Genomic DNA, 21,842 nt, shown 5'->3' with positions numbered 1-21,842 from the left:
GAATTCTGCCAGAGTTTGGTACACACGTGGGCCTTATAAGTTGGAAATCTTTTTGACATTTTACCCTTCCCTATCCTTGTTAGAATAGGATGGGACTATTTAGAGCAGTGCTTCTCAGCCTTGGCAAATTTAAAATTGCGTAACTTCAACTCCCAGAATTCCCCTGGCTGCCAGAGGAATTCTGGGAGTTGAAGTCCACATGTCTTAAAAGTTGGCAAGGTTGGGAAAGACTACTCTAAAGGGGTGCGGTGGCTCAGTGGCTAACACGCTGAGCTTGCCGATCAGAAAGGTCAACAGTTTGGCGGTTCGAATCCATAGCGCCACGCAATGGAGTGAGCTCCCGTTACTTGTCCCAGCTTCTGCCAACCTAGCAGTTCGAAAGCATGTAAAAATGCAAGTAGAAAAATAGGAACCATCTCTGATGGGAAGGTAACAGCGTTACGTGCGCCTTCGGCATTTTGTCATGCCAGCCACATGACCACGGAGACGTCTTCGGACAGCGCTGGCTCTTCAGCTTTGAAACAGAGATGAGTACCGCCTCCTAGAGTCAGGAACGACTAGCACATAAGTGCAAGGGGAATCTTTACCTATATAGAGGGAAATTCAGTTCTCAACTCTCAGTTCCTTCAGTAGCAGCTGTAGATTGATCTATTTTCATCAAAGCTTTAGTAGGGGAGGTGTTATTAACAATTAACTCAATCCAGCAACAAAAAATCAGGAACACCCAAGTGCTTGTGGTCACTGCACTCCTACCCATTTTCAGTGTCTATGGTTCTTCCAAGCATCATTACTTCCAGGGCTTTTTACACCCTATTTCAAGTCTTATTAGTAGCAATTTGCTTTCTTTCTTTCCTTCCATGCTTAATTGTTGATTTGTCTAGGCATAGCATGTTGAAATTGAGATTTGGTAGAGTGCAGGAAAGTACAGTGACCTATATTTCAAGGAGTTAAAGAAAGTGTTGAAATGAAAATGCTCCCAACTTGCTCTGCTATAAAACCATGTTCAGTTACTGTATTCTGCTTCTGCTTTATTTTGAGTATGTAGCATCCTGGGGGGGGATAACGAATACCATAAAGAATTCTCCTAAAAAGGCCAGATACTTCATTTTTAATGGAAAATATGATTTCGTGGTCTAAAGATTCATCCGTACGCCATGCAGAACAAACCCTTTGTGAATCAGCTATCTTATATTGATGTACGAGAAGTTCATGTTTGGACACCTTTTGAAGTTTAACGAAGGCATCAATTTTGGGCCCTTGGTAGTCTCTGAGTTTTCCTGGAGACATTTCATTGACCAACTAAGTAACGTCGTTGGCGTTTATTACAGGAGTGGGGTTTGTCAAAGTTTATTGCAAAAATCAAATCCAGAAAACACAAAGAGATAACTGATTCAGCAGGATTCATTAACTTCTTTATATACATCATAACCCATGAATAAATGTACAATACCAACAGCAGATTCTTCCAACGTGGTAGCAACTACAAGCAAGCACAAGGCAGAGGAGAGCAGAGATGAGTTTCGGTTCAGAGCTTAATACAGGCTGGTTTCAGTTTTGTTTCTCAGCACAGACTTGGAATTACATAGGTAAGCCACGCCCAGGCTCCGAGCCATCTGGTATGGCTCTCAGTCACCAAATAGTTCCCATTGGATGACCTGTTACCATGCCTATTCATTGGCTGAACTTGTTACCATGTATCTGCCAGTTCATGAATATTCTGACAGGATTTTCTAACGGTTTATATGTTAGTAGCTGGTCCTGTCAATGTTAGTAGGAGTGTTCTTGGCGATTCGTTGATTAGGCTGTTGTTTACTGTTTGTTTGTGTGAGCTGGTAGTTCCTTGGCTTGGATAATGTTACTTAGTTGGGTAATGAAATGTCTACAAGAAAATGATCAAGAATACAGCAAGGACAACACAGTGCAATTCTTGAGCTGCAAATATTCTCTTCTGTCTGTACCATCCACTTTGTAATGCCTTATTTTTAAGAAAATCATTGTGACAATGAAATTATTGCCAATTTGAACGTCGTATACGGAACGGAAGAAAACCGTTTGCTTGATGCAGATCTTCTCCAGGTTTTGAGTAGCTGCCCATCTGCTGTGGGCACCACCTGCCTTAGGATGTCCTCTTAACGCAAACCCTATTGAACCGGTTGGTAAATAAAGAAGGAAATGATTTCTGTAACTTCCTAATTTAAGCACTAAAAGTAACTCCCAGCGGAACGCAGCCGGTGTTGCAAATTTCTGGTGGCTGCCATCTGCCTCTAGAAAGCCATCAAAGGATCCTTAGGGGTATCTTTGGCTGATTCAAGTAATTCACGTAAGAAAATTGTTACAATTAATTTCTAAATACAAGAAACTTACAGGGTTTCGACTGGCATCTCCCAGATTTAATTAAGTCAAGATGGCTAATGAGATGAAAGCTCCCCCAACAGAGCTGCCTTCCATTCCCCAATTAATGAAAAGGTTTCCTTCTTCCCATTGCCCTTGGGAATATCAATGCAGGGATAGTTGCGGTTCTGTCCGTCACACACCAAATTCAGGTAGACAGGATGTCCTGCAACCAAAAAAGAACAAGTCAAAGCTGAATCTAGATCATGTTTTTGTTCTCAAAGAGCGAAAGTCCCTCAATAATTCATCTTGATTCCCTTAATGAGGTTGGAGTCCCCTGCCAGTTCAGCAGAATTCAATAATAAAGTGTTTCAGTAAAGTACTAAAACTTTAATTAAGCCTATAGGGATGCAACGCTTGATCTTGCCAAGAAAATCAGCCTCTAGATTGGTCAACGGGAAAGGTAAAGTTTAATTCATGCTAAGTTCAGTGACTCCGTGATGCCTGCATCTCTCCCAAGTTGCCTGGACAGATACAGGTCAGCTTGGCAGTTCACATAATACATTTAACCTCGCTTACCAGTGATGGGATTGAACCGGTGTAACACCCGGTTTGCGGAGCGCGCGCTTTGCGGTGCACTTGAAAACAGGTCAAAAACTTAACTTCTACTGCAGCCCCCGTGAGTAAAATAGCTGAGGCGTAGCACTCTGCTGCGCCGAACAGCTGGGCTTCAAACAAAGGAAATACAGGTCAGTATAGCGCGGGGGGGCACCTAATCGACGGAGCAAATCGGTTCGCTCTCAGCTGATCGTCAGAGCTACGGGTTCACCCGAACCGGCTGAATCCCACCCCTGCTTCTTACTAATAAATGCATTGTCTAGCTTCTCAAGAGAGAACTTTATTTGAGATTTGAACTTCCAAATTGCAGGCAGTCTGCAGTCAGCAGTACTGTACTCTATGGCCACTGCATGGAAATCCATTTTTTATCTGCTTTGTGGAGGACACACAAAATTTGTGTAATGTAAATGTGAAAGAAAAAGAGAAAGAAAGGAAAAAAAGGTAGGTAGAGGTAGGTAGGTAGGTAGGTAGGTAGATGATAGATAGATAGATAGATAGATAGATAGATAGATAGATAGATAGATAGATAGATAGATAGATAGATACAGTAGGTAGGTAGGTAAGTAGGTAGGTAGGTAGGTAGGTAGGTAGGTAGGTAGGTAGGTAGGTAGGTAGGTAGAGACAGTAGGTAGGTAGGTAGAAAGATGATGATAGATAGATGATAGATAGATAGATAGATAGATACAGTAGGTAGGTAGATACGGTAGGTAGGTAGGTAGGTAGAAGATAGATGATTGATAGATAGATAGATAGATAGATAGATAGATAGATAGATAGATAGATAGATGATAGATAGATACAGTAGGTAGGTAGATACAGTAGGTAGGTAGAAAGAAAGAAAGATGATAGATAGATATAGATAGATAGATAGATAGATAGATAGATAGATAGATAGATAGATAGATGATAGAAAGAAAGATAGATAGATACAGTAGGTAGGTAGATACGGTAGGTAGATGATAGATAGATAGATAGATAGATAGATAGATAGATAGATAGATAGATAGATAGATAGATAGATAGATAGATAGATAGATAGACAGACAGACAGACAGACAGATAGATAGAAGAGGGAGAGGAAGGAAGAAAGAAAAAGGAAGGAAAAAAGAAAGATAAAGAGATAGGTTTGTACACCTGCTTTACTACAGTCAATCCTGTCTCAAACCTTAGAGGCAATTGAAATTTAAATGACAGCAGCAAAAACTTGTTACTACTGTGAAACACAACTGATTGTTGAGCCTAGAGCACATCATGGATGCAAAATACAAATTTAAAAAGAAAACCCAACTGCAATCCCATCTTTGTTCATATAACACAAACAAGAAAGGGTTTTGGGGTTTTTTTTGAAAAAAAAAACAATTACAGGCACATAAATATTAACTATTACCTCAGCTGACACCAATATATTCCTTATTTGCATTTTTCTTTCCAAGGCAAATGTTTTATTGTCCCAGTCATCCTGATCAGGCGCAAACACTTCCCCAAGCGCTAACCATTTTTTCTCCTGCTAAAATAAATTACAATAAATCTGCATTAATTTCTCTCCTTTTTCCAAAGAGCTTTATTTTCTGCAGGATTTATCGTCACACTTATCATTTTTATTGCGTCTTAGCGTTTCTCAAAGGTTATGATCCAAGCCGTTTTCGGCGTTGCTGCAAACAAATCCCTGCTTTTTTTGGTTTTTGTTTTTTTAACCAAAGTAGAGCTGAAATCGAGGTCACAAATGGGCAGAATGGCCTTAAATAAAGAAAAATAGGTACGCCCATCATCTACTTGAGAAATTCTGCCCCAGGAATAGGTGACTTCTGCAGCCTGAATACATGACCGAAGATGAGGAGAAATGCAGGTATTTTCTAGTGTTGTCTTGATTTATTTGTTTCTGTCTTCCAATAACACCTGCAATTCCCATGTTCATACATCAATGCCTGATGTCTCCAATTAAAAAAGAATCTTACACAGCAGATGTTAGGAAAAATACCTGCGTGATCTCCAAGCTTCAGGAGATGCTCCTGTCAACATGCTGGTTTCCTTTCCATCGTTCTCCTAAGATGTTTTGTAAAATACAAATGGAACTAAAGACAGGGAAAGTGAGGTAGGAAAAAGAAGGGGAAAAGAGATGTTGAAGGGAAGAAAAAGAAAGAAAAAAGCAGTAACTTCCAACTTTTTTCAGTGCAGTAAATTACAGAGTAAAAAATTACAGTCTCCACTTTTTACTTTCATATAGCAATAGCAATAACATTTAGACTTATATACTGTTTCACAATACTTTACAACCCTCTCTAAGAGGTTTATAGAGTTAGCATATACCCCCAATAATCTGTGTCCTCATTTTACCCAACAGGGGTGGATTTTATATGTTTAATGTTAAATTTATTTGATACTTGGGTCATATTTTTTTCTTTTTTGTTGTTGTTAGGGCTGGAGGTATTTTGTTGTTGTTGTTGTTTTCCTATTTCCTATTTTATTTTTGCTGATAAAACAAAATAAACATATTTAAAAACAATTCATGAATCGTGAAGACGACCCCTGTTTCTATTTCAGCTTCAAAGACTCCTCCAATGTTTTCAGTTGTTAAGTAGAACTTTGACTTCGTGTCAATTCCTAAAACCTGGGAAATTGGAAAAATACATTTTATACACGGGCAGCGTTGTTACTATATGAGTAGCTATTGCTGCTTGTGTCAGAGATTTTTAAGAATATGCATAAGCAAACAATGTCTTGTGGGAAAGGAGCTGAATCTGATTATTATTAATCCATATAATTATGATTAGCACTTATAATCAGCAATCTACATTAATTCAGCCAATACATTTCTATACTTATTAAAGCACCCGTCTATATTAATGAAGTTTTATTTAATTTCCAAAGATGTATTGATTGGCTGCCAGGAGGTTATACGTTAATAGTGGGGTGAATTTATTGATCTACTTAATCATTCAATAAATATATTTGCTACATATTTATTTATTGGAAGGCTCCTAGGGTGGAGCTGAAAGGCAAAAGGGAAGCAGTATGCTCCCTCCCATATTTGGGCATACCAGGTGCTTTGACATAACACTTACTTATTTCCTTGGCTCAGCTGATAAGGGAAGAGAGCTTGTGGCTTAGAGGCTAATACAACATCCTAAAATGTAAAAATAGCCCAAGTTCAAATCCCAGGAAGGGTATGGCTAGCTGACGAGAGCTAAATATCTTGAAATAGATCTATACTAGTCTCCCTTTATTTATCAGCACAAATGCAACACAAAAATGGTTTCCTGCCTGGAAGGCTCCTAGAGCGGAGCTGAAAGGCAAAAGAGAAGCAGTATGCTTCCTCCCACATTTGGGCATTCCAGGTGCTTTGACATCACAAACACACACAAACACACACACACGGCATGATAAAAAAAGACAGACATGGTAGCTCAGTCAAATTTCTACCTATTTTTATGAACATTATGATTGGTGCAAATAAAGCCTACCCATCTTTTTATGTGCAAAATATGGCGGCTTCCACTGCACTGTTATGGCTGCCATCTTGCCTTTTTTTGACCCCTCCCTACAGACATCCCTCCCCCCCCCCAATAGAAACGTATGGATCTTTAACATAATCCCTCACAGGCCTCTTATGAAACCAACATTTACAAGCTGTCAAGCTGAAGAGAGCCAAATGCCTCTGGATCAAAGCAGAGAGAGAAAGGAAAGAGTCATTTTCTTCTCCCTTCCTGGCACTCTTAAAATATGATCTTCTGAACTCTTGAAAAATTATTTCATTAATATTTCAAATGGCGCTCTCAGGGACACCAAAGCATTCCCTTTCTCTTCATCATTAACACGGACAGCCATAACAATAAGAGCTACCTCTTAATTCTTCATCCTGATCATCGTAGGAGATGCTCATCCCCAGACACGTCGGCTGTCATTCACGTGGCTGATAAAAACATGCTCGGGGGCCACATCTAGAGAGACGGAACGGGAGATTAAAATACTCGAGTGTGGAACTTCTGTCGGCTGCAATTCCTTAAACTGTCTTCTTGCCCATTACATGAACAAGAATAACTCAGGTGATACCAAAACAAATTCTTTGCGCCATTTATAATCCTAACATCACTCCAAAAAAAAAAAAAAACTCCTTCCTATTACCTATCTCCTCCTTCTTATGACTATAACCTTGTTACTTATCTTTACGATTTATATTGTTTTATTTGGTTTCCTAGTATGATTTGATTGCTTATTTAGTAACCTATGACTATCACTAAGTGTTGCATTTTATGATTCTTGATGGATGTATTTTTTTATGTACACTGAGAGCATCTGCATCAAAGACAAATTCCTTGTGTGTCCAATCACACTTGGCCAATAAAGAATTCTATTTTATTCTATTCTATTCTGCATTCTATTCTAATTCTATTCTATTTCTACTCTATTTTTATTCTAATTCTATTCTATTCTCTTCTGTTCTGCATTCAGTTCTATTTCTATTCTAATTCTATTCTATTCTGCATTCAATTCTAATTCTATTCAATTCTATTCTGCATTCTATTCTAATTCTATTCTGTTTTTATTCTAATTCTATTCAATTCTATTCTGCATTCTACTTTAATTCTATTCTATTCTGCATTCAATTCTATTTCTATTCTAATTCTATTTTATTTCTATTTCTAATTGATTTTATTCTATTCCTATTCTATTCTTATCCTATCCTATCCTACTCAAGCCCTGGAAAGGAAGAATGAGATAGTAAAGTTACAACCAACTGTAGGGCCGCAAGGTCAGGCATTTGCCTTTGATATTATCTGCTTGAACAAATGTAATGTGACATTGACTTGATATCAAAAAGGGTTGGAGCTTTGTTTGTCTTTTGGAGTGATGTTACAATTATAAATGGCCCCAAGTGTTTGTTTTGCTATCACCTGAGTTGTTCGTCTTCATTTCAACTTCGCTTCGACTTTGAGCAGTCAGTCAGCGAGAACCACTGTAAGTCGAGGACTACCTCTCTGCCTCCCGTTTTTGGTTTTCCAAGGAAAACAGCCACAGGAAGTAACCTCAGCTCTATTCCCTGTATCAAACTCGCGGTCCTCTCTCCCTCCCTCCACCTTGCATCCCACTCTTCTCCCCCGCCCCTCGACTCCATTTCAGCCTTCCTATACCTGCCCTCTCCATCCGGCTCACCTAGCCAGTTGCACCGTTCCTGTTAGGGGCCTCGAGAACTGCCAGAAGACGGGGGGCAAGGCGCACTCCAGCCGCGCAGGCGACAGGATCGGGGACGCCAAAGCCCCCAGCGCTGGGGGGGGGGGGGTTCGTGGGGGGGGGGGCAGAACAGAGCAGCGCAGCGGAGATCGCGCCTTTGGCCAAACGGCGTGCAGCGCTGAGCATCTCCGCAGCGCCTGGCCGTGCAAAGCTGCCTCTTCCCGGATTCCCCCTAGGCGCAACAAGGCTCTGGGTTCAAGGATGCTAGAAGCCGCTCGCCCATTTAAAAGGCAATTTCCCGCCCCACTTTCATCCACCTTCCAGATCTGAAGAAGCTTCTTGGAGGAGAAAGCGAAACGTCTTCAAGGAAAAAACTCTTGAACAAAAAATCCCTTTGGGACAACCGTGACTCGGATGGGTGAGAATCTCCATAGACACTCAAACTCCTCCGCCGCCATAGCTTCCTCAATGGGATGGAGATTAGAAGAGGGCGGAGCGTCGGAAGGGAGACCGACCAATCAGCGACCAGGCGGCCTGCTTCAATGGACGCGCACGTGGCTCATCAGCATCACGCCCATTCATAAAAATTCCCGCCGGGCTTTCAACTATGGACTGGTTTTTTAAAACATTTCTAGACATAACCGCAACCCTGCCTTAGTTCTTGGCCTAAGGTTATTTTTTTTCCTCTTTATCCTTCCTCACTTCTCTTCCCCCTTTTCCTCCCCCATGCTTTTTTATTTACATTTTGCATCTTATAATATTTCATAACTCAATAAAAATGCTAAACTAACAAAATGAGTGGATGTACTAAAAGTCTGTAATTTTATTTACAAGCAAGATGAATCTCCATCGTACACAGGTTTGCAGCTCAGCTGAAATCGTTGCGTCTCAGGTGATGGTTTTACTTTAAAACCTCCGTCTTCTATGCCCTGGCTATCTTACTGTCGCCTAACAGCACATAAAGCACGGATATAACCGCATTTCCTTCCTTCTTATTCCATAACACAAAAATAATAATTTTGGATAGAGCCGGCGCTCCCTCTGGTGGCTACAACCCAGCCATTTCACCAGATGGCTAGTAAAATTTGGGGGGAAGGGGGGTGTCTACCAGACCAAACCATACCTAGGGATTTATTTTTATTTTTTTTGCCATTCCGTACTCTAAACCCATTTCTCATCCAATCGTTCTCCTTGCAGGTTAAGCAATAATTTGGAATAATTTAAAATGGAAGAAAACTCCAGTGCAACAGTACTGCAAAAAAAAAAAACCCGCCCCATATAGCAAGTATTACAAAGTCCATCCCTCCTGGCCCTCTCCCTGCTTCGCTTGCTAAGATCAGCCAAGCGCGCCCACCTGCTCTCCTCTATGTCAGGGCTCTCCAACCTTTTAAATCTGGTGGACTTCAACTACCAGAATTTGCTGGCTGGGGAATTCTGGGAGTTGAAGTCCTCCAGGCTTAAAGTTGCCAAAATTGGAGACCCCTGCTCTATATAATCTAACACCAGAGCCTTCTTTAATTCCAGGATCCTGGTGATCGGTGCTCGAGTCGTTAGGCCTAGCAAGCGGAGCCCTCGCTTTGGTCCGGTTGTTCGCTCGCTCGCTCGGCGCTCGACTCTCTGAGTCTGGCAGAAGGCGGTCCGCGCAGGCGCAAAGAAGGCGGCCCGAGAGGCGGGTGCGGTCGCTGCTGCTGGTGGTGGTCCTTTTCCTCCTTCGTCTTCCTCACGCGCGGCGACCCGTCTCCCCTGCCTCTGAGGCGATGGCGGACGAGGAGCTGGAGGCGCTGCGCAAGCAGAGGATGGCCGAGCTGCAGGCCAAGCATGGGGTGAGGGCGAGCGACACCTTCCCCCGAAGGTCTCCCGGCCGACCCGCGTCAAGGCTGGGCTCTTCACGATGGCCCCCTCAGTTCAGCCTCGCTTGAAGGAGATCGCGCCTCTCGTCAGAACGGAGCCCCTCAGCTCCCCAAGAGGGAGGGGGAGGAAGACCGATGTATTGATTGTTTAATTTGTTATTTTATTTATTATTTTATTTATTATTTTACTTATTTTTGTTTCGTTTATTATTTTATTTTGTTTATTATTTTACTTGTTACCAATCAGAGCTCAGAAGAAAGTTCTTCGATTTATTGCTTCGGTTATCAATAACCTGATTATTTCTAATCTTTTAGGATCCTTCCAGTGAAATTGCACAACAAGAATCAAAACAAAGGTATTTCAGAACTTGTTTCTAGAACAGTGTTTCTCAAACTTGGCGACTTTAAGTCCTGTGGACTTCAACTCCCAGAATTCCCCAGCCAGCTATGCTGGCTGGGGGATTCTGGGAGTTGAAGTCCACAGGACTTAAAGTTGCCAAGTTTGAGAAACACTGTTCTAGAACATCACATTCTTTTTCTCTAACAGTGGGGCATATCCCAAACTTAGAACAATAGCTTATGAACATTCAGTTTCAAATCTTGCGGTTTTAAGAATATTTAGACCATATAAATATGATTTTGCAAACATTTCATGATAGAGTGTATATATATTCTTTCAAAAACATGCATTGCAGCATTTTAAATGGTATATTATTGAATATTTGAAAATCTTTAGGAAAGAGAAAGTTGTGATGGCTGTGCACTAACTTTTATGATTGATCAATATTCTCTACAAACAGTGGGATTAATGGCTTCTGTTCTCTTGTTTAAAATTTTCCCAATATTCTGTTGTTAAAACATTTTACTGTTCAGTGCTGAAAGATATATTCAAGATCAAGCTGGTAAAATAAATGGATGTTATGTTTTTCCAGTTAATTTCTTATTAGAATATGAGCTTTGTGGGATAATTTGTAATCTGTCACCCTGATTAAAAAATTTGCTCTGGCAATTACTTACAAATGTAAAACTGATTTTATTTTCAGTATTTGAAGAATTGTAAAAATTAAACATGTTAATGTTAAAAAATAATATTCTGGAGTAATTACTGGAAAAATATCAAAAGATGATATATAACCGCCATGCATTAGTTTATAAAATTAACAGATATTATAATTAGCATTTTAGCATATAGGTTAACATTTTTGGAGCAATTTTTATTTTCTGCTGCGTAAAATTATTTCATTATTTACAGGGAAGCTGAAATGCGAAATAATATTTTGGCTCAGGTTTTGGATCAAGCAGCACGTGCCAGATGTAAGTATTTATTTAACATTATTTTGACTTGTTGTATATGACCATTTAGTTTGAAGAAAGCAATTTTGGGTGATCTTTGTAAGAACATTCAAACAAGGGACTAGAAATTAGAATACAATAAACCTCTAGAATGGAAGAAAAATCAACAGAGCAACGAGGCTAACAAAATTCACAGGACAATCATAGTTTCAGTCAAGATGGATTCATCCAACGTTCTAGCCCAATGCCCAGGGAAGAACCATGTTTTCAAGAAAGACAGAAGAGTCTTGGCAGAGACCTCTAGATTAAAGGAAGAGTGTCATGGGCTGCAATACTATCCATGCCTAAATGGCACTGACATTGTATACATATTCAGAATTTCATTCATCAGCAGTCCTCCACTTCTCCACCAGTTTTGAATTGCTGGTGTCATTCATCCAAAAGCATTACAGCATGCTATATTTAGTATCCTTAATTATAGCAATATTTACATATTACCTGCAGGTATTTTATTTTGTCTTGATTGTGGCATCTGAACATCTCAAAAGTTACTTGATCTCTACTTGAAAAAGTGCATAAAGCAAACCTACAGTTGTACTAAGATCAGTTAAAATACAAACCATTCCTTGAACTTCTGTACCATTCTCCAGTTGGTCAGCTTTTACAATAGGTTTTATTTAAACACCAGTATGTATAAGGGTTACTCTTCTTAATTCAGGGTTAAGGTGAAAAGTCTGGGATGGATGTAATAATCTTTTTGTTGTTGAATATTAGAGTTGTGAGAGGTGCTTAAAGTATTGGGCTAGGGCTGGAGAGATCAGATTCAAGTCATTAATCAGTCTTGGAATTTTACTTGGTGATTTTGGGCCTTTCCTCCACCCAGCAAAGGCCAGTTTTGTCCCTTATAGTCTTGAGCTCTTGAGAGAGCAGCCCAGATATACCTCTAATAAATGAATGGTCTTTTATTAACCAAAATGTCTGTTTTCCTCTTTCAGTAAGCAATTTAGCACTTGTAAAGCCAGAAAAGGCAAAGGCGGTTGAAAATTACCTTATACAGATGGCAAGATTTGGACAGCTAGGTGGAAAAGTAAGTTTATTTCTTGTTTTTAGCCCCCTGCAATATTGCTCTCTAGCAGAGTATTCAGAGTTGTGGAGTTGAGGGCATTATGTGTTCCCAAAACACATTTGATTGGCTATTATTTGAAAAGGGAATAACAACCTGATTTTTTTTTCCTATTTGGAATTTGGATGGTTTAATGGCCTGCCAAAAAATCTTCTAAAATGTTCGCTGCAATTAGAATGGTCCTTTATCTCCCTCTCCCTGGGTAAAGTCCTCTCTGGTTTCACAGAGCAAGAAGCTGTTTTATATAAAGGAGGGTATGGATGGACCCTTAAAGAACCACTTGCTCCAAGGGAACTTCTGTCGGGGAAGTTGCTAAGCAGGAGTGTTTCCTACCTTTATAACTTGCTTCAGGGGGGAAGAAGCAGCCTGTCTCCTAAGCCCCCTGAGCACTCTGGAGAATGAAGAAATTAGTGACTTGAACCATTAATATAGCTAGTAAAGCAAGCTGTTAGCTATTCATAATATTTTGACGGTTTCCCCACCTTTGCTTCTATTCTTTGCTACTATGCTATTGTATGTAGAGGACAAAGTCGTAAGTATAGTTCAAACATTTGATTGTTGCTATTTGTATCTTAATAAATAAGGTAGCAGTAATTCAAAATGAGAACCATAAATATTTTAAAACCCTGCATTTTTCAGCAAGAGCTCTATGTACCATATTACCAAGTCAGTATTTTTTCTATTCTTCTCCCGACTTCTTAGGTATCAGAACAAGGGTTGATAGAAATACTTGAAAAAGTGAGTCAGCAAATGGACAAAAAAACAACAGTAAAGGTAAGAGGTCTTAAAACTAATTTAAAGTAATTAAATCTGGTTTGTAAGGAAGAAATGTAGAAGACACAGCATAGCTGGCCGTGGGTATTTGACGTAGCTCTTCAGGTAGAATAGAGCAAATTACATCACTGAAACTGGCAACAGATGATTTACGGATATGAAAGGCTTCCCATTTATTCAATATCTTCTCAGTACATTGCAGTTTTTTTTTTCTTAACCTCTTAAATGTTTTCCCTCTTTACTCTTCATCTTTGAACTACTCCCACTCTTTCCACAAACTGACTGTTCTTTTAAGTTGAGCCCATTTGTATGTTTTGTTTTTGCTATTTGGTTCTTAGGATTTTGACCCTGGTCAGTTGTCTTTTTGCCCCTTTTGATATGCCTTGTTTTCAAACTTGCAAACTGTCCAGATTTTTCCTTCTACCGCCCCCCTCCCTCCAACTTAGATGCTATGAAGGCTTTAAGTAGATATGTTTTAAGAGTACGGTTTCACATTGCACCTTCAAAATTATGTAGGAAGACTCCAAGCAATCATATGGGATTACACATCAGAGCTAGAATTGCTGTACATGTGTGTGTCCCCCATAAATTGATATTGTTACTGTAAATCAACTACTGACAATTTAGCCTCAAAGTATTTTAAGCCTGAGTTCACCTATATTCTATCATTCTTCTAGTTCAATAGAAGAAAAGTGTTGGATTCTGATGAGGAAGATTAATTAATGAAATATGAAGACAGTTGCCAACTGCTAATCACCTGGAATAAGTCAAGGAAAGTATGTTCTATCATAGGTGAAAGTTTACAAAATGTTCTGTAAACATTTTTATAAAAAGTAAAACTGATAAGCTTGCCTTCTGTACAATTAAGTGAAATGGTTTTGTTAGATAAGTTTTATATAATGGGCTTGAGAAATAAGGATTCATTCTCTAAGGTTTCAGCTTTCTTTTGACACTATTTACTGTGCAACTGGCAGATGTGAAAATATATTTGCCTCTCCTAGAGGTGCTTCATGTGCCCATAGGAAATGAAATTCTACCTTGCCAAGAAATACCAAGTTAAGTCTGCAGGCTAAATTACATATTGGAAAGAGAATTTTGTATTTATATTTAAGGTGGTGGGGGGGGAATACATTAGACCCACACAATCTTCATTTCTTAACCATGAATAAAAAATTGAGGCACAGCCAACAAATTTATTCTTTCCCCCAAGTAGAAATTCCCACCTCATTTTCAATTAACTATGATTAATGCCAAACAGGTTTCCCCAATAGCTGTGTTTTTGAAACTGGCTTTGAAACCTGTTTATCATTACCATGATTTCAGAGGATAAGAAATACTATGTGTACATTACATGTCAGAAAACTTCCTGAAGTTTTGCTAATCTTGGTTTGGAACCAAGCAAGACAGTTGTTCGCAAAAAATACGGCTGCATAATGTATTGTTGAATGATTTGCTGTATTGCAAATTCAGGATGTTTTGCTTAGAACATCATGAAATTAAATTAAAGTCTGCTTGGGAAAAGAAAACTTCAGCATGTTGTTTTTATACAGAAACAGATTAATAAATGCTTCAATTTTTGAACATAATTTAGCCAACATTAATTTTAAAAAGGAGATTTTGCTGAAACCAATTAAAGGCTGATTTCTGTATTTTGTCTTGGTGTAATCCACCATCACATGAACACATTCATATCTACTGAAACTTCCCATTTTCAGAGTTGTCAAGCTGCTTCAAAGACCATCTTTCATGCATGATGCCACTGTAAACAATGTTGTGCGTTTTTGTTAGTGAGCGTAAGTGTTCAATCCATGCATACAATCTACCCTATGTAAGTCAGAGTGTTAAAAGACAAGTTCATTTTCTGGCTTGTATGGGCTCTGAAATGTATTAAAACCTTTCCATTAAGCAAAGTTAGCCGTGACCAATTCTTGTCTATTCCTATTCCACAAAGAATTTTTCTTAATACACATTTTGTACATCATTGGAAGCCCTCTATTTCTCTGGGATAGTGACTATAAATATGCAAAGTTCTCCATATAGTTTTGAGGGCCAGGGGAAGCTGTGTTCATAGATTGTGTGGAGACAATTTGATTAGATTGTCGAACAAGCATTATAGTTGAGTTTACATAACACATTAAACTAAATACAAGCATAACCAAGCAGGTGGAGATTTTATCCTATGTTCAGTATCATGTTGCTCCTCAAGAAATGCCTTGTGTTCCAAATGCACAGGCATCAACAACATTCTGAACATTTTAGAAACTGCTTTGACACACACAGATTGGCTTAATTTTGAATTAAAGAATCAGACATTAAGAACACAGAACTGTTAATTTTACTACTTTAGTTTACATTATTTGGCACAAGTTCAAGGCACATATGAAGATTAGGTGAATTACTTGGTAGAAAAATAAAACTTTTTCAGCAGCAAGCTAAAGCTCAGTTTTTAAACCGTATATTAATGTACAAAGAAATTTTAAGACAACCTTACTACCTAAAACAAGTTATTAAGACATATTAAACCAATTTAAAAAGCACACAATTTTGTATATAAACATTATATAAACACAAAATATGAAATGAAATTATTGCGCTGTTCACCTAAAGTTGACATTCCATTTCTAAAAGTGCACAACAGACTAGCTGGAAGTGCCTTTGAAAGTAAGGGCAATGAAGCTGCTTTTCAAAAATTGCAACTTATCAGATGTGCTCTGCTTAACTAGGCTCATCTTAAGTAGGCCCATTTTGTGTGCCACAAATACGTAATTTAAAACAGCAAATGCGGTTGGGCTGCTCAGTTATGTAGGTATTTCATATAAGACGAACATGTTCTGAGTAGAAGTTTCAACTCTGCTCACAGAGGGAATTCTTTTTTTAATTAGGTGTCTAGTCTCTTCAGCAAGATATAATGTACCTTTTGTTAAAAGCTATTACTCTTAATTTCCCTTTTCCAGCCTCCGTTGCAATCAATTCAGTGAGCACTAAACGAGCTATACAATTTTGCCTTTCTTAAGTTTTAAACACACCTCATACTGTTGGGAATACTGTAAGCATTCCATCAATCAGCAGTTCAACTAAAACCCACTGCTTTTTCAGAATAAAAATAGAACAATCCTTCAAAATGCCATAAAAAGTTTTGCTCTCACATATCTATTATTACTAAAATTGATTAGAGAGTGCAATACTATAGAATATAAATTCTGACATCTCATTTCTAGTTTTTTTTTTTATATCTAGATCTACTGTGCGATATTTTAATGATTCATTCCAAAATAAACAGGAGTGTCAATCTCCAGAAGTGCAAACTCCATGCCAAGTCAGAGGGGGAAGCTTCTCTTCCTGCTGAATGTCCAATGTAATTTTGAAAACCTTGATCCCAAGAAGCCTCTTCAATGCTGAATGGGAAAACCGCTCTGCCTGAATCTTGTCGTGTTCCTTGTGTAAAGGCACCCAGATTTCCTTATTCATCTTGTTTTAGCGCATCAATCATCCGGACAGCTGTCAGTGGAAGCAGCACTTGCATCTCTGGGCAAACTGTAGAAGTCACTGCTATCTGCTGTTGAAAGTGCCACGCTAATAGTGTGACTCCGATGTACTTCTCTCTTTCTCAAAGGTGTTATCCCTGCATCACCTTCAGCTGTTACAGGTCCATCACAGCTATTGGCATCAAGATTATGAGTCTGGATTTTCTCTAACACATCCACGGGATTCTGCTTGTTATTAAAGTTCTTGATAGCTAGCTTAAAGAAGAAAGGGAGGGAAGGATGGCAGGGTTTATCTTGTTGAAATGCAAAGAATTCCATCACAAAAACAAAAACCCCAGCCATTCTGTCTGTTCCGTGTCCTCCAAAACAGCATTCATTTTGTTATTGTTTTATAGATTTCCAACCTACCTCTCCTCTCCAAAGAGATTTTGTTTCAAATTGCTATTGTTTCTTACTGCTAAAAATCCTGTTACATTTTGTTCCAAGCTTGAAATAATTGCATGCCCCAATCAGAGATACGTTTAGAGTCCCTGGTTGGAGAATATCGAAATACCTTGATAAGATTTCGCAAGGCTGAAATTAAAATTGCATGTTGAAAGAGAATTAAATCTTCACTGCTAATGCTAGCCACCGTTCATATCCCCCCCCCCTTTTTTTTTTTTTCTGCAGCAAAGAGAACATTGGCAAATCTTACTCTAGGTCTTGGCAGTCAGATAGGTTTCTGCCGTAGCTATGCAACCATCCTTTCCCTTTCTATTTTTTCCTCTTCTACCCCAAATGTTCATTTTTTTATTCTATAAAAAAGAGCTAAACGTTTTATTTCATGCAGAGTTCATTTGTATTTTAAAAAACAAACAGAACTGCGGTGGTATGAAGCTAATACTGTGTACTTACCTGGTGCAATAATTCTTCATCAAAGTTAGGCATGCTTTTATCTTTCGTTATGGCTTTGCGCAGGTTTCTTGATCTAAGAGAACACAAGATGAAAAGTAAGTTACTCCATGCTTCAGTCTATGTCACTAGGAGGTTCCTCAGGCCAGCCGCCAGATGGCACTATTTCAACTGAAAGAGGATAAGTCTGCCTCGGCTTACAACCATTCATTTAACAACTAAAATTATGGCGGTGCTGGGAAAAAGGGTGACTCATGACCAGTCTTAGCACACATGGCTGTCGCAGCATTCCTGTGGGCACCTGATCAAAATTTGAACACATGGTTAGCATGTATTTATGATGGTTGCAATGTCCTAGAGTCACAGCATTGCTATTTGTGACCTTCCCAGCTGGCTTTCAGCAAGCAAAATCCATGAGGAATCCAGGATTCATTTAACTACCATATGATTCACTTAACAACTATGACAAGAGGACTATTAAATTGGGCACAACTAATTTAACTGCATCGCTTAATGATAGAAGTTTCGAGCTCAATTGCGGTCATAAGTCGAAGACTACCTGTAATTCACACAGAAGTTAACAACTGATATTCTATAACATGTCCCCATAATTCAGGGAAGATCATCAAAAGATCCAGTCCTTACTAGATTCCAGTATCTGAGGTAACATCAGCTCTTCTCATTTACTCTGGCAATATCTTTTAGAATCTGCATTTTAAATACTACACCAAAATTTGAAGCTTACTTGTTAAATCGGTGGATTGACTCGAGTAGTTGAAGGCGCCGGGCAATGAGATCATCCGTTGTCTCAGGAGTCTTAAAACTGACTGTAGATTTAAAGCACAAATATTCATGAAATGGAGCTGTATTCCTGAGCACTTGACTAGGCAATCCTCCATTAAAATAAGCCGTCAGCGAAATCTGCTTTATTGACAAGCAAAAGAAAGGCCTGAGTAGGTTCAGCGTCATGGTGACAGTGCACCTTGTAATGCTGAATGGGTTATGGATGGATCAATACTTTAGGCAGAATGCGATCTGGAACAGGCTGTATAATTTTGGGCAGCAAGTACAGGATACGTTTGGATGCCGAGGTGGTGCAGTGGTTAGAGTGCAGTACTGCAGGCTACTTCAGCAGTTCAAATTTCACCCGCTCAGGGTTGACTCAGCCTTCCATCCTTCCGAGGTGGGTAAAATGAGGAGCCATGTTTTGGGGGGCAATATGCTGACTCTGTAAACCGCTTAGAGAGGGCTATAAAAGCGCTATGAAGTGGTATATAAGTAAGTGCTATTGCTATGCTGACTTTACAAATAATAAAACTTCCAGTGCATATAGAAAACAAACTAGAGTTAGTCCTCATTTAGCAACACAATTGGGACTAGTAACTTGATTATTAAGTGAAATGGCTGGTAAGTGAAACCACAACTTGTGCTTAATCGTCTCCAGCTTTTTTTTCTTTTTTCTTAACAGACCTGGAGAGGTCATAATGCAAAGACAGTTACTTTATCACTGTCGTAACTGGTTACTAAAAGAGTGAAGTCACTATCTGTAGGACTATCTGTAGAGGCTTCTCACCGTTATATATGCCTGCAGCTGTAGGTACATGTATAGGCACAAAGATCACTCCTATGGGAAACAGTTTTAAATATAGCAACTCTGTTTACTTGTCTCGTGTAGGCCAAAGAATCTTTAATCTTTTAATGACACTGCTAGCTTTGCCATTTACATTTTGTTAGGTGGCAAGCTGAAAACAGTGCCAAGTGGGACGGACGTTTTCTGCAGAAATCACAACAATTGAGGGGCAGTCTGCCCTGAACAAGAACAGCTGTGTAAAGATTGTAACTTGTGAGTTTTCTACCAAGCTCTTCCTGGCTATGTAAGAGAAGAGTCACTGGTATTAATGGACTTTCAATCTGATTTAGGAGTTTTTAAGAGGACCAATTCCTTCATCCACCAACCAGGAGTAGAAAGCACCCCTTAAAGATCCATTTGCAGGATGACTGAGGGTGTCAATTCTCATTCTGAGTAATGAAAGCAAGTGAGATGCAATTTGCAATCCATGTTGCAAGTCAGTTGTGAAAAGGGAGGTAAATCTTTGCCCATTTCCATTTCTAGAATCTCAGAGCGGGTGTCCTTTTAAAGCTACAAATAATTAAGCCACAGGTAACAACTTTGCTTACACAATGGGAAAATAAAAAGGTTTAGCTTTTCTAGAGCCAAGTTCACCCTTGGTCCTGGCATAAACTCCACCAATTAACATCTCAGCATTACCGCACTATTCAACAACTTGGTATTAAGCAAAAAATAAAGCTTGAGGCCAAAGTTTTAGTATCCACAAAAGACCCAAAGTCACTGCTCTTCATTTCTATTTCAAAGTAATTGGCAATCTTGCTGCATTGCACCCACTTAAACATTATCATTTACAAGAACTCCAGCAATAGTACCACCACTCTCCTCTCGCACACACAAGTCGAAACATACCAGCAAAGAGACAAGATACTTTTATTTGTTCAGCAATCAAAACAATACTCCTGTGTTCTAGCTGCTCTTATTCCCAGTAAGCTTTCACTAGTCTCGATGGAACACTCACTTTTTTTCCTGATCATCCGCGCCATGCGAGTTTTGCAGAGCGTCTGTGCGTCATCTTCCTCGGATGCTGCAGCCTGAAGAAGCTTGAGGAGGCCTGAATTCTTTAAACAGGGTGGAAGAAGAAGGATAAACGGGAGGATTTGCTCTTATTAAAAAGATTACTGAATCCCACTGATGTTGCATATGTCACCCAACCATACTGTCTTGAGATTAAATTGAAACTTGTCCCATCTTTAAATGTGCTGTATTAATGCTGAAGAGGAAAAGACTGCACCAAGTGAACAAAGACCAAGTTTGCAGGCAAGAAGCCTTGGATTCAGTGCTTGGTGTCTCTAAGCAGATCTGGTTTATGGGATGAACTGGTGGTTCCTGATTTACTGATTGGACAATAATGGATTGACGTTGTGGGGCATATTTATCAACTGTGGTTTTAAAAAAATTCAGCACGAGGGATCATACAACAAGTAAAGGCATGAGTTGAGCATAAAGAGCAACCCAGTATATGCTAAACAACGGCCTGATTTGAACTAGGACATTTTTGTCTTCACAGATAGTCCTCACTTAAGGATCATACAAGGGATTGGCATTTTCATTAAGCAATGAGGCTGTAGAGCATTATGTCCAATGTCCAGCTGCTTAGCAACAGCAATTCTGGTAGTTCTGGTTACCATCCTTAAATAAATCACTGCAAGTTGTTAAGCGAGGACTTCTTGTGACTTCTATTTCCTGCTGGTTTCCCCACTGACCTGGCTCATGGGAAGCCAGCAGGAAAGACTGCAAATCACAATTACATGACTGGACACTGTGATGGCCAGAAATCCAGGTCGGTTGCTGAACACCCTGATCACGATCACATGATCACGAGGGTGCCACAAGAGAACAACTTATTCAGCGCCATCGTAAGTTTGAACAGCATTAAGCAGAACCATCTGTATAGGGTCAACCCATGCCTTTTTGCTATAGGACAGATCAAGGCTGGGAAGCGTGAGCCCTATGAAGATTTAAGCATTTCTTGGCATAGATGATGATTCTGAGACTTCACGCGCCACTTACAGGTTCAGCATAGTCAAGAGGGGTGCATTGTTTGTTGTTCCTAAGGTGCACCAATGCGCCGTTCTGCAGCAGCACCTGAACCACAGCTTCATAATTTCCTATCACTGCTTTGTGAAGAGGTGTGTTTCCCTGGTTATTGGGAAGGTTAACTGAGGCTCCATGCTGGAAAAGCAAAAACAGGAAAGAAGAAAAAGGAACTTCTTTTACAAGCTGTGCCTGCACATTTCAAAGCCTGCACATTTCAGTTGATTCATTCATGGGCAATACAGTTTAATCTGTGAGGGTCCTGCAAAAAATAATTCAAAGAAAATAATATGCATAAAACGTCCTTGGTGTTCAAGAGTACTAAGCGTCATGTTCCCACTCTTCTGAGAATAAACACCTAAAAAGTTTCTGTAGCAGTCCTTTATTAAAGTCTGAAGAAAAGGCTTTCCTACATGTGCTGATTTTATCTTTTCGACGAAATGCAGAAAATGATCTTTTTCTGCAAGGTTACTATGCAATTGAGTTCCACCCTAATCCCTTATTTTCACACATTTCTTCCCCCGGATTTAAGAGATGATAGGCACACTTCTGTGCCTTCTCTCCAACAGAATCATAAAAGACAAAGTGAAAAAAACAGCTAGTTCGTTTAAACAGACCCCAAATTTCGGTAACTTCCAAATGTG

At 39.3% G+C, this 21,842-nt stretch overlaps 2 protein-coding genes and 1 long non-coding RNA gene across 4 annotated transcripts in view; 1 reads left to right on the top strand and 2 right to left on the bottom strand.

Annotated features, from left to right (window-relative positions):
* Positions 1-2,373: 2,373 nt before the first annotated feature.
* On the bottom strand, positions 2,374-8,569 carry LOC309397561. The gene is made up of 4 exons (XR_014176285.1): positions 8,436-8,569; positions 6,790-6,887; positions 4,337-5,021; positions 2,374-2,557 (listed from the first exon to the last, which is right to left on the bottom strand). It is a non-coding gene; the product is annotated as an uncharacterized lncRNA (long non-coding RNA).
* A 1,222-nt stretch (positions 8,570-9,791) lies between these two features.
* Positions 9,792-14,684, top strand: PDCD5 (programmed cell death 5). The gene is made up of 6 exons (XM_081963253.1): positions 9,792-9,941; positions 10,284-10,324; positions 11,221-11,282; positions 12,257-12,348; positions 13,087-13,158; positions 13,836-14,684. The coding sequence occupies exons 1-6, from the start codon at positions 9,876-9,878 to the stop codon at positions 13,875-13,877; spliced, it is 375 nt and encodes a 124-aa protein (XP_081819379.1). The 5' UTR covers positions 9,792-9,875; the 3' UTR covers positions 13,878-14,684.
* ANKRD27 (ankyrin repeat domain 27) overlaps positions 13,874-21,842 on the bottom strand; it is a 51,858-nt gene continuing 43,889 nt past the window's right edge. For both annotated transcript variants that reach the window (XM_081963215.1, XM_081963216.1), the window contains exons 25-29: positions 21,175-21,336; positions 20,123-20,222; positions 18,280-18,361; positions 17,538-17,610; positions 13,874-16,898 (exon numbers count right to left, since the gene is read on the bottom strand). In XM_081963215.1, coding sequence (XP_081819341.1) covers positions 16,641-16,898; positions 17,538-17,610; positions 18,280-18,361; positions 20,123-20,222; positions 21,175-21,336 — 675 coding nt within the window. In that variant the 3' untranslated portion in view covers positions 13,874-16,640. The remainder of the gene's footprint in view (positions 16,899-17,537; positions 17,611-18,279; positions 18,362-20,122; positions 20,223-21,174; positions 21,337-21,842) is intronic.

The sequence above is a fragment of the Natrix helvetica genome (assembly GCF_964273705.1).
Source record: "Natrix helvetica genome assembly, chromosome: 10".
NCBI classification, from domain to species: domain Eukaryota; kingdom Metazoa; phylum Chordata; class Lepidosauria; order Squamata; family Natricidae; genus Natrix; species Natrix helvetica.
This window is presented reverse-complemented; position numbering and strand designations above follow the sequence as displayed.